Source organism: Nicotiana sylvestris, chromosome 12 (assembly GCF_000393655.2).
Source record: "Nicotiana sylvestris chromosome 12, ASM39365v2, whole genome shotgun sequence".
In the NCBI taxonomy this organism is placed as follows: domain Eukaryota; kingdom Viridiplantae; phylum Streptophyta; class Magnoliopsida; order Solanales; family Solanaceae; genus Nicotiana; species Nicotiana sylvestris.
The window spans coordinates 15928743-15942038 of NC_091068.1; the positions used below are offsets into that span (position 1 = coordinate 15928743).

Genomic DNA, 13296 nt, shown 5'->3' on the forward strand with positions numbered 1-13296 from the left:
TTGGGCATGTGGCTTGAAATCGAAGAAGAGGCCCAATTCCGACTTTCTTTATATTTTTTGCTCTCTTTTCTTCTTTTATTTTTTTTAAAACTAAATTATAAAAAATACTTAAACTATTATTAAGAATTAAATTAAGTTATAAAAGCACAAATTAACTCCAAATAACAATTAACGCACAATTAAGTAATAGTTAAGCATAAAATCGTATATTTGGACATTAAATGCTAAAAATGCAAACGATGCCTATTTTTGTAATTTTTATTTTTTTTGTAAAACAAACTTAGTTACTAACAATTGTATAATTAAATCCTACATGCGAAATGCGACATATTTTGTATTTTTAATAATTTAACAAATAAACATGCATAGACAAACATACAAATAGTTACACAAAATATCACAAAAATTGCACATCAAGAAAAATTATTTTATTTTTGAATTTTTTGGGAGTAATTCTCATATTGGGCAAAAATCACGTGCTTACAATCACTGAAAATAATTTGAAGAGGTTTAGAGCTTTCCAGAGTTAATGTGTGAAACGGATGCCGATGGGATTTATTAGACAGACAAGAATTACAATAAAGAAACTTGTCTCGCTCAACAAATGGGAACGAAAATTTATTCAAGACATATGCAAGAATCTAGAATGCGGGTGACCCAATCTTTGGTGCCAAGTGGTCAGGGAAGTTGAACCTGTAGATATGTGAGCTTGTGGATGTGATTTGGGCCACTCATACATTCCATTTTTGGTCCGGCCTCATGCCAGCGGGGTTCACATTTTCAGATCCTTCACAAGAAAAGAAAAAGGAAAGAATTCAATAGATGTTAGATTGTCCGGACAAAATTTAGAAACAGAAATAAGATTTCGTTTGATAGCTGGAGCACATAGAGTGTGAGTTAGCTTAAAAACATTATTTGATGCATTTAACTGAGTAGAACCAATATGTGAGATGGGAATTTTGTTACCATCACCTATGGAGACATCCTCGTTGCCGTGATATGGTTGTAGGTTATGAGGTTCGGTTGTGACATGGTGGGTGGCACCCGAGTCCACTATCCACGGGTCAGCAGTAGTGTTGAAGCCTGTGATATAATTGGCTTTGGCCTCAAAATGATTATGTGACTTGGATCGACATACATTTGTAGTATGGCCAATCTTGTTGCATAATTGGCAACGAATAACACCTCCCATGGGGGTTGCCACTGGGTGGATGAATTGGAGCGAGTATTCTGTCGCCATGGTTGGGAGGTGTTGTTATAGGATTGGCGGCGATTGTTGTGATTGTGGGCAGTGTTGGTCTGTTTGTTGTGTGTAGCAACTGCCACTGTGATAGGACCGAGAGTTTTCTTAGCATCCTCATGTCAGATAAAGAGCTTGTGATCGAGCAATTTTTCATACAATTCCTCATAGGTGACGGTGGTGTCACGTGCTCATATGGCAGCAGATATCACACGAAATTCAGGGCCAAGTCCACTAAGAATCTTGACGATAAGTTCAGAGTTAGTGACCGAAGCACCTGCAGTGGCAAGTTCATCAGAGAGGGACCGAATACGCTGAAGGTACTCGGTAATAGGAATGTTGTCTTTTGTGATTCGTGCAAGTTGGTCACGAAGGCTGAAGATCCGAGTCTGGGACTTGTTTGCATAAGCAGTGTGCAAAGAGTCTCAAACATGTTTGGATGTGTTGGCAGCAGCAACTGTGGAAGCAATGGTAGGGTCAACAGACGCCATACGAGCATTTTGGATGAGTTGATCCTGACGGAACCAAAGCGTATAAGCAGAATTAGGAGTTGTATTGATGTAAAAAATAGTGGTCGGTGTGGGAATCAGGGTAGACCCATCAAGGTGACCATAGAGATCATGGTCGTGCATAAGCATGGAGAACTGCGCTTTCCCAGTGGAAAAATTGTGACTGCCACTAAGTTTGATAGGTAGTTGGGAAACATGGTTGAATTGGATGATGGTTGTGGTGCCGGTAGTGTTGTCGGCATTGACAATTCTGGTAGTGTTTCCATCTTTCGTCATTGGAAAGAAGAAAAAAAATTGGATCGTGCTCGTTAAAGTTGTATAGGCTCAGATACCATATGAACACTCAAGAATATGATGGAAAACTGTATGTGTATTGAATGCCAAGCTCAGTTTAAATACAAGTCTTCCTAAGAGTACTCCTTGAATTAGGAGACTTATTCAGATCAAAACACTATCTAAAGCTAACTAACTGAATGATAAGTATGAACTAAAAGGATAACTCTAAATCTATATCTAATCTAAGGATAAGCATGAAAGCTAAGAACTAATCCAAAACAACTAGGTACAATTGTTGTTCCAATAGCAATAATATTTTAAAAAAATTATTCAACTGAGAACGCACTGATCAATCAGAAGTCTAAAACACAAGATAACAGAAAAGACAATACAAAATCAATCCTTGCTTAAAGAATATATGTTTCAGTGGAGAGTTAATTACCTATACATTTGCAACCAATGGCTGGAAATATCTAGAGCAAGCAATGACAAGAAACTAGACCAGGCCCGGAAGCATAAGGCAACACCAACACCAACAAAAACCCAGTTTTGAGGTATGGGGAGGATAGTGTGTACACAGACCTTACCCATACCTTATAGAGATAGAGAGGTTGTTTTCGATAGATCCTCGACTCAAGGAAAAGTGAAAATAAAGAAACTAAATAGCAAAGAATATTAGCAATAATGTAACATGGTAACAGGGCGTGAATGCCACAACATGCATAATAAAGAACCATAAATAGGAAATTACAACAATAGTCCTAGTACTACAGGTCGACCTAGGAGGAAGAGGAACACACTACTATCTGTCAACCTACAACCCTAATTATCGACCTCCACACCTTCTTATCGTGGGTCATATCCTCGGCAAGCTGAAGCAATGATTGTCATGCCTAATTACCTCTCCCCAATACATCTTAGGCATACCCCTTCGCTTCCTCAGACCCGCCATGGACAACCTCTCATACCTCCTTACCGGAGCATCTATGTCTCTCCTCTTCACATGTCTGAACCATCTCAGCATCGATTTTCGCAACTTATCCTCCACATATGTCACTCCTACCTTGTCCCTAATAACTTAAATATGCCAGAACCTTTAACAATCCAAAAGCTAATGCAAATAGGTGTTAATGAAACTACCTATAAACCTGCGAAAGAATCACCTGCAGATAGGCAGTGCTAACCCTGAAAAATCATACTGGCCCACATAAATAAGAAACCAGAATTGAGGTTCTTAATATGAAAGCAAGGGCAAATATATTAAATGTTCATCCAAAAGGGTTTTGAGGGGATTGAGAGTTGAGGGTTAGAATGTCACACTACCTATCTGTCACCATGTCCAAAACAGCCTCAAATGTTGAAGCTGAATCTAGAGAGGAAATTTGACAATCAAATATATATTGTTTAGTTGACTAAACAAATTGACAATCAAACATAAATGGCAGGTCTTACATATAAAACTCAGATACAGTTCCATCAAAGCCAAACAACAGGAAATAAAACTCACAGATGCCACACATTATTATCAAGCGTAATTTTTTTCTTTTTTATGAAGATATTAACCTGTATAAAATTTTAGTGCACATGTCACCAATAACCAATAGCTAAGTTGCTCGGACTTATGTGCGGGTATCCGATACGGGTGCGGATCTAAAGATCAGATATATCCTTCATGATCTAAAATCTAAGATTCTGATCCAGGTAGAGGGATACGGGTGCGGTGACTTGGCTATTTTAAAACATAGCTATAAAAATATGCCTAAATTATGAGACATTATGTGAAAAACTAACATATAGCTTGTACAATGTAGTAACTCAATCTTTTATTCTCAAATTATAGGTAGCCATCTAGAAACGTACATTAGTTTTTGTCTTAAGAAATCTAAATACCAAATCTTATCTCTAATTTCCCCATAGTTTATGGTCAAAGTATCCAACGTCATTGACCAGATCCGGTAAGTATCCCACACTCATACTAGTGTCGGTGTCATGTCGACATGGGTGCACACAACTTAGACCAATAACTTGAAGTCCAGAAAAGATCATGTGAAGAAATGAATTCACAATTCCTCAAGCAGTTACCTTTTAAATTAAGATTACTTAGGTTTTTAATTGTCTAAGGGTGCCATTTGTACAAATATTTACCTTTAAAGGAAAAAGGAAAAAAAAAAAAGGGGTGGGGGGTGGGGGACACATTTGTACAAAGTGTAAATTGTGGAAGGAGAGGGTAGGAGTGGAGTCGATAGAAGTTCCTAAACGGATATTTAAACAGAAACTGTCAAACGTTGATCTCAAAACAGCACAAGGTAGAGTCAGTTTCAGAAGAAATCTCAGTATAGTAGGTGCTAATAAGGGCAGTATGACTGAGGAAAATCAGAAAAAGAGAGGCATACATGATTCAACTCGAGCATATGTTAATTGCATCTGAAATATTCTGAAGACATCAATCACCTCTTTATAAATTGCCTACTTTTCAATGTGGATTTTGCATATGTATACTTTTGTTCATATATTTTTTCCGTATGAAAGGAGTGACTATAATTTCAAAAAAAAAAAAATACTAAGTAAACTCTAATAAGAGAGGTTAAAAGTGATTGTTTTTTATTTTTTCTATATAATTTGACAATTTTGATCCCAGAAATTTAATAAGCCGGTGATTCTACTCTCTGACATAATTTTTTATTTTTCTTTTCTTTTCTTTTTCTCCATAGCGCGAGTTGGAATTCTTTTTCACTTATTTTTAGCAGGATTTGTTCTGCCAAATCTGACTTTATTCCTTTTTCTTTTATTTTTAGCAGGAATTCCATAGCGCGAGTTGGAACTCCAGTTTGGAAGGGACGAAAACATTAATTTAGCTTAAGTTAAGCGGACCAGTAATTACTTTACTACTCCGTGCTTCTCACACAAAAAATAAAAACTAAAAAAAAGGCAGTCCCGTGCACTAAGCTCCCCGCTATGAGCTGGACTCGGGAAAGGGCCAGACCACATAAAAACGTTGTGATTCAAAGCGAACCATTTGTTTATGTTCTTCAAGGCTAATAACTGACTCAAGATGTTACTCTGTAGCTCACAAAATAGGAACAAATCAACAGTGATATCAATTTTAATAAAGGAATCCATAATGATATTTATAATTAGAAAGACAGGAAATCATGTTTTTTACATAAGTTTGTACTAACAATTCCATATTGGCAACATCAGAATGACAAATAGAAAGTAGAACAATCTTATTAAGCACTGCTCTTGATAACTTCATCATCTGCATAACTTGCTTTCAGCTCGCCCTTAACATCTGCGTCTTGGAAATAATCCTCGCGAGCGTTATCAGCTAACATCAAAGCCACCAACCAAAAGAGTGCAGAATCAAGAGACAAAAAGGCGCCTCCACCAAGAAGACCGGTCTTGGCTGTTGGGCAATCAGTTTGCAAGTTGTGATGGATGTTGCGCGTGATATGAAGTTGCTCGGAGATTGTAGGCCACAATATTAATGCTGCTGCTAAACCAGTTGTGCCCCTTTGATTCAAAGGCAGAAAATACCAAAAGAACCATAAGTTCAGTCACTCACATACAAGAACAACAGCAACAACAAAAAACCCGGTGTAATCCCGCAAGTGGAGTCTAGGGAGGATAATGTGTACACAGACCTTACCCCTACCTTGTGAAGGTAGAGAGACTGTTTTAGGTTCAATCACTCACATCCCACCAAGAAAGTGAACTCGATAGCATCATTTTTAGTGATGAGATATAAGTTCAATCACTAAAAGAGGAAAAATGAGGCAACTAAAAGACAGGCTCATGTTCACACATGCATATTATGTGCCCTCCCGCAGTTGCATTTTTGTGTGACTAAATATTAACTTCCTTATCCTTGTTGTCATCGACATCATCTTCATCATAATTATTATTTTAATTGTTGTTATTATAAAAAAGGAAAATTATTGTTACTTTTATACCAGTCAGACAACATTATTAGTGTTTTTATTTGTAGACAATGAAAATCAAATGAACAAGTACGTGATCAAGAATGATGTATTTACCAACTCGTGGGCAAAAACAGTCAACATAAGACATATAGGGAATAGTGAACTAGGATTAAGGCTCAGGGTCTATCCAAAACAGCCTCTCTGTCCTGGGTAAGGATAAGGCTGCATACAACCTACCTCTCCCCAGATCCCACGTGTGGAAATCCACTGGGTTATTGTTGTTATTGAATAGTGAACTAGGATTAAGAAAAAGGTCAATGAATGAAGAGATTAAAAACAGTGCAAATGACCGGTTGAAGAGTACTTACAATGCGATGTTGAGGAACACAACAAAACTAGTGTTTTTGAGCAAAGCAGCTTGTGGGATTGACTTCCCTTGATACGGATAAAATAACGACAGGAAACCGGCCACAGAAGATGCAACAAGAAGAGCAAAAGACAAATAGCCCAAGGCAACAGTAGGGTCAGACTTGTATTTACAAATAACAACGCCTTTTCCTGGTATTGCAGTCCCAGCTGCAGGCTGCAATAAACATAACCAAAAAGTTCAAACTAAGGGAGGACGAAATAACAAAACATACAAGATACTTAACCACTATATTGTGCATCGACTCATCAATGATGCTCAATTGTCTACACTTCTCACAAAAAAATTTGGAGGAATCATCTTGTTTCGCACATTATACTTTTCAGTATCTACAAATAGTTACAAGATAAGTGTTATATTACTTGGAAACCGCCACACTGCCTGACATACCACAAATAGGGGAAGAGAAAATCAAGAAACTGTTCCATGTTAGCTTTTTATAAGATTGTTATAAAGTAGACAAAAAACCTCCAAGAACATTATATATTACATGTCTAGCCACAATTAATAAAGTCTTAATTGCTCTGTCATTTGAATAAGAGTAATTTAAGCCATGAAGCATCAGCGCAATATCCTGCCATATTACAATGTAACCTTTGATTCTATAGTTCTCCCTGTCTACGGGGTATCACATGAGTAGAATAAGGCACGTCTTTGAATTCAACCCTTAAAAAAGAAAAGATTGCTCCCTCGGTCCCAATTTATGTGGCATCATTTAGATATTGAGAGTCGAAATTCTTAATTTTGACCGTGAATTTAGACATAAAATCTTTAAGTTTTTTGAAATAAAATTTACATATCCGAAAACTACATACAAAGTATTGTAAGTCACAATGATTAACAATTTATAATATCTAAAAGGCATATGAAAAAATTACAGTCAAAGAATAACTCGTTACTCTCGAAATCCGAATAATGTCACATAAATTGGGACAAATTGAGTACTCAGTAGCAAAGAAATTTTCTTTTGCAATGCTGACAATGTCAAGAAAGAGTTTGCTATGGTATAAACCAATTACCACTCCTGAATTAAATAACTACTTAAGCTAAACTAGAAGTATCATGATCAATGCTTCATCCGACATGAGGACATCATAACATGGCAGATCAGGTTGCCAAGGAATCGATCCAATCACTTAAAATTGCTTGTTTTAAGTTTGCTTCTTCATTTTAGTTTACTAGTAACACCAGTTGTGTTCTCAACAATATTGACTACTGGTGACATAGTTATTCAAAAAAAAAAAATTCCAACTAGATTAGGCCTTTGCCCTTTTTTGCTGGGGACCGACCTGAGTCCCCTACCCCAGCATACATGGACGCACTACTGTATATTGGCACTAATGGTACGTAAATGTAACTCGTTCAAACAAGGGATAAACAATTCAATACTAATTTGCTAAGAATTAATCGAATATAGAAGATTAAGAGAAATTTTTCCAAAAATATGACATAACAAGGTATTTAGATGATTCACAAGAGTTCCGCATATCTTATTTTATCAACTAACCTTCTTGTTTTCAGCAATAACTCCAAATACAAAGGATAAAACACCAAGGGTTGCTATTATTATGGACATCTGCTTCATGCCAATCGCCATTGGACCTCCAAACTATCAGCAACTACCTACAATTTCAAAATCCACCCATTTTTCATCAATATTAACAGAAAAATCCCAATTTACAACCAAGTTAAACAAGTGGCTAATACTAAAAAGAACCAAATTTTACAGTTTTAAAATCCAAAATACCCATTTTTAAGCAAAATTTAACAGAAACATTCCACTATACAACCAAATCAAACGAGATATAACAAAGAAACAGATTAAAAAGCAGCTAATACTAAAAAAAAAAACAAATTTTACACTTTAAAATTTCAAAAAAAAAAAACCCATTTTTAGCAAAATTGAACAAAAACTTTCCAATATACAACCAAAACAAATAAGATACCACTTCAAATATAACAAAGAAACAGATTAAAAAGAGGCTAATACTAAAAAGAGCCAAACCTTAATTATCAAAAATACCCATCTTTTTAGCAAAATTGAACACAAAAGAATTCACTAATCTATACAAGCAAATCAAACAAGTTATCACTTCAATTGTAACAAAGAAACAGATGAAAAAGCGGCTAATACTAAAAAGAACCAAACCTTACACTTAAAAAATCCAAAAACCCATTGTTTGCATAATTGAACAGAAACTTTCCACTATACAACCAAATTAAACCAGTTATCACTTCAATTGTAACAAAGAAACAGACTAAAAAGCGTCTAAAACTAAAAAGGACCAAACTTTACACTTTAAAAATCCAAAAAACCCAATTTTAGCAAAATTAAACAGATATATTCCACTATACGACCAAATCAAACAAGATATCACTTCAATTGTAACAAGAAACAGATTAACAAGTGGCTAAAACTTTTTTTTAAAAAAGGATTATCTAATTAAAAAGATAAACACCCAGAAACAGACTGTTTAAATTCTTGAAACTCTACACATGTTAAGCCAATATTGAAGAATTGCTTGAAGAATTGCAAAGTGAAAAAAAGAAGAAAAAAGAGCATACCCTTACGAAAAATAATTGAAAAGAGAAAAGGAAGGATAATTCTGCTGAGATCTGTTTGATTTTTGTGTGTATATATGGATAGAGCAGATTGTCAACGCACTATTTTGATAGTGTGAAGGTAGTATCTATTTGTTTAGGATTCTTTTTCTTTTACCAGATTTGTTTAGGATTCTTGATTAGTTTAAATATGGATGAATTTTGTCTAGAAAAGTGGAAATTTACATATTTGTAGGCCAAATAAAAAATAAAAAAAATAAATAAAGTAGTAATAAAAGAAAAACGTCGTTGTAGGCCCTATAGATTTGAAGTTGGTGATGGATTAGAGGATTCTTGGGAATTACTACCGTACAATAAAAGTATATTTTTTTTTAATTATTTTTTTTTCTAACTGTATATGCACGGTATATACGTGTTGCTCCCAAACGCACACGCAAGTATACGTGGTCGACAAGTAATATAATGATAAGTTGAGTGTCGAACCCACAGAGACTTGTGTAAACTACTCACTAAATCACTAAAATTGTTATTCAATCCAGCTAAAATCAAAGTCCAATAATATGATTATATTATACTACAATTCTAAATAATAACTAAGTTATCAAGTAACGAGTTGATTGTTGTGTATTCAGTAGAGACAAATATTCCAGAGTTGTGATCGATTCACCAATCGTATTGTGTTCTAATTAACTCTCCCTTTCATATAATTCACTCATGGTTGCTAATTAATCGATAAATGCTCTCATAGCCTTCTCCCGAAGTACTACTCACCTATTCTCAATAGATTAACGCCTATATTCCTATGAAATCAATCTATTAAGAACGCATTAAGATCACGATATTTAATTAAGCACGGTGACTAGGTATATTCCTATCCTAACCACAAATCCGCTTCCCCTAAGGGTTAAGATCATGCTCTCTTCAATTCTTCTCTAATCTAAACACGACTTTCCCAAGCATAGCATAGATAGTAAATAGAACCTAACTGCTGGCCAGACAATTAAGCAATTCAACACAGAATTGAAGAAACAACCATATATGATGGAATTATAATCAAGGTCAAGCTAATATCAAACAACAATATTCATGGCTAAATCACAACCCCAGAACAATGGGTGTTTAACCACTTATGATGTAATCAAACAATTGCATAAGTGTTGAATCAATTGGAAATACTAGAAAAAGATGAAGAAAACTGAGAATTCTTCGCTTCCTCACGATCACGTGTGTATCTCTACTCCAAAGTGGCGTCTCCCCCCTCAAAAATAGGTTTAGTCTTGCTTTTATATCAGTTGGGTAGGTCTAGGGCTGAAATAAACTTGTCCCGGGCAAAATAGGACACATTTCACGTCACCAGCGCCCAGCCCGGCGCCAGGCGCCCTCCACGACGCCCCATTATTTGTGCATACTGTTTTTGGCGCCACAGGTGGCGCCAGACACTGCCTGTGGCGCCCAACTGGCCCTTTTCCCGGTTTCATTCGTGTTGGCTCAAATCTCGCGCGTTTTGCCCTGTTCCGTTTAGAATTTGGAAAAACGTAAAACATGAAAGTTGTAGCGCTTTGAGTTAGGTTTCCAACCATATTTTGTGGATCCAAATTAGAGTTCCGAGTAAAGAGTTATGTGTATTTTACTAGACAGTACACAATATGCTCTCTCGAGTCTTCGTTTATTCTTAACTATCAAAGTTGACCCCTGACACGATCCCGACTTAATTCCTTGGGCTTTTACTCAGACTTCAAAGCTCCAAATCACTTGAATTCATTCCATAACATCTATATAGCTTGGAATCACTCCTACAAGGCATAAAACACATCTTTAGTGCAAAACATTAGCGATTAAAGCGTAAACTCAACTAAAGTGCAGTAAATTAGAGTGTAATAATCAACTAAAATACGTAATTCTAGCCTATCATCAATACATTTGCGAATTTTTTTAGGATACAATAATTTATGCAGTTGTGAATGTAGAATTAAATATTTAAAAAGTTTTACTTATATCTACTAATTTAAATTTTTTTTCTTTACAATATTCAGTTAATCAAGAAATATACTATAGATAATTCTCCATAAAAAGTAAAAATTATAATTTTAAAAATAAGATAAATTATCTGTTGTACAGTAATAATCCTAATTATCTGAAATATACATTAAACTCTATTTAAAATTCATATGAGATGTTGAGGAAAACACTCTAATTATCGAGTATAAATTCTTATGAACTTTTTACGGTAGGTCGTAGTAGTGAAAGCCACCACTATTGCGTAAGGATTTTTGTTTTCCGAGTGTAGGAACAATTTGGATTTTTGATTAATTGGATTGAGCTTGAGTGACCATGAACATAAGGAAAATTGAATTCATGGCAGAAATATGATACTTTTTGGATTATATTCAACTTTTGATCTCCGTTGTGTTCCATAGACAGAATTTTAAGATCAAAAATTAAAAGTGTTGTCTATAGGACAAACAATGGATAATACTTAAATAGCTCGTGGGACAAGCAAGGACAAAAATTCAAGGAAAAAAAATCAGAAATAGCATGATTTATAACTGATAATTGAAATACAATCACAATTTTTTTATCACTTTTTCGTGTAAAGATAAAATCTGAACAAAAACATCCTTAAAAATTCGCCAAAATTTGACCATAATTTGTTAGAGTTTGAATTTTTTACATATGAGATTCCAGCATAATGTGCTGGAGTTCTAACATAATATATTGTAAGTTTATACACATGAGCTCCATAATCTAGCATATTATGCTTGAACTTTTCATGTTTCAGATAGGGCGTTTTTGTCCAGATTTTATCTCCGAATAAGATAGGAAGTTTTTCAATGACTTTGCAAATGTTGACTACTTTTAGATTACAGTCTAAAAATTGGCTAGCCCATCCTCTTTTCACAAATTTCAAGACCATCCACTTTGAGGATTGTTTGTTTACTCACCCGAATCCAAGTTGTAGTGGGATAAAATTCACAAATAGCCACTTTTAGTTTTTGTAATTGAAAGAATAGCCACTATCATGAACTTCCAAATACACAAGTGAAATTCTAATTACATTGTCATGGAGTTTTACCTCCTAATTTGAAACTCTATAATAATGATTATTTTACAATTACAAAAGTGAAAAATGGCTAGCTCACACTATTACTATGTTGGCCATGTTTGATGAGAGAAATTCAAAAATAGTCAGATTTACATCTGGTTGTTCAAAAATAACCCAGTTTCAAAAGTAATCGAAATTTAACCACTTTTTATATAAAGATAAATTTGAAAGAAAATACTATTCAAAACCTGAAAAATACGCCAGCATATTATACTGGAGTTCCAGGATAAGTATGCTGGAATTCCAGCATAATATGATGGAGTTCCAGCATAAGTATACTAGAATTCTAGCATAATATACTGGAGTTCCAGCAAGTATAATTGTCTAGTATAATATACTGGAGTTTGGAGCACCGATGCTCCAGTCTCCAGTATATTATACTGGAGTCAGCAAAGTATACCGGTCCAACATAATATGCAGGAGTTCATATACAGGTGTACCCTCCAGTATATTATGCTGGACTGGTCTTTGTTACAGCAAAATAGTGGCTATTTTTCATTGACTTCGTAAATGCTGGCTATTTTTGAATGACCAGGCTGAAAACTGGCTATACCGTGCTATTTTTACATGTCTGATCCATTTAGGTCATATGGACTTAACAAATTTTGAGCGAATGCCCAATATAGTTACTCAAGCCTGCTTCATAAAAGTCCAAATCAAATTTTGATGTTAACCACGTGATCAAGTTAAAAAGAAAGTACCAATATCATTGGATGTCTCCGAAGGACATAGTAAGTCAAAAAGAAGTAAATATTAAAGAGATCAATTGAAATATTGTTGAAAATATATAGAGAAGGCAAGATGGTCAATTACTATAAATTATAGGCTCATGATCTAGACCAAGTGAGGTGCATCAAAGATGAGGATGGTAGAGTTATAATAGAAGAAGCACAAATCAAGCGAAGGTAGCAGACATACTTTCATGAACTCTTGAACGAAGAGGGGGATAGGAACATCATGCTGGACGATTTGGAGCACTCCAAGAGTCGTTGTGATTTTAGGTATTGTAGGCGCTTTAGTTTTGAGGAGGTTGCGAGGGTGGTGCGTAAGATGAGTAGGGGGCAGAGCGAATGGGCCAGATGAGATCCATGCTGAATTCTGGAGGTATGCGGGTAAGGCTGGATTGAAGTGGCTACTCGGCCATTTAACGCTATTTTTAGGATGAAGAAGTTGCCCGAGGAGTAGAGGTGGAGTACGATGATCGCATTGTACAATAAAAGGTGATATCCAAAATTACAACAATTATAGGGGTATCA

The 13296-nt window shown here is 35.2% G+C and overlaps 1 protein-coding gene across 1 annotated transcript; it reads right to left on the reverse strand.

The window, feature by feature from the left end:
* Positions 1 to 5126: 5126 nt before the first annotated feature.
* On the reverse strand, positions 5127 to 9170 carry LOC104235583 (uncharacterized). The gene is made up of 4 exons (XM_070164870.1): positions 8941 to 9170; positions 7883 to 7998; positions 6317 to 6531; positions 5127 to 5538 (listed from the first exon to the last, which is right to left on the reverse strand). Exons 2-4 carry the CDS (start codon positions 7970 to 7972, stop codon positions 5256 to 5258), a joined length of 588 nt encoding a protein of 195 aa, XP_070020971.1. The 5' UTR covers positions 7973 to 7998; positions 8941 to 9170; the 3' UTR covers positions 5127 to 5255.
* Between the last annotated feature and the right edge of the window lie 4126 nt (positions 9171 to 13296).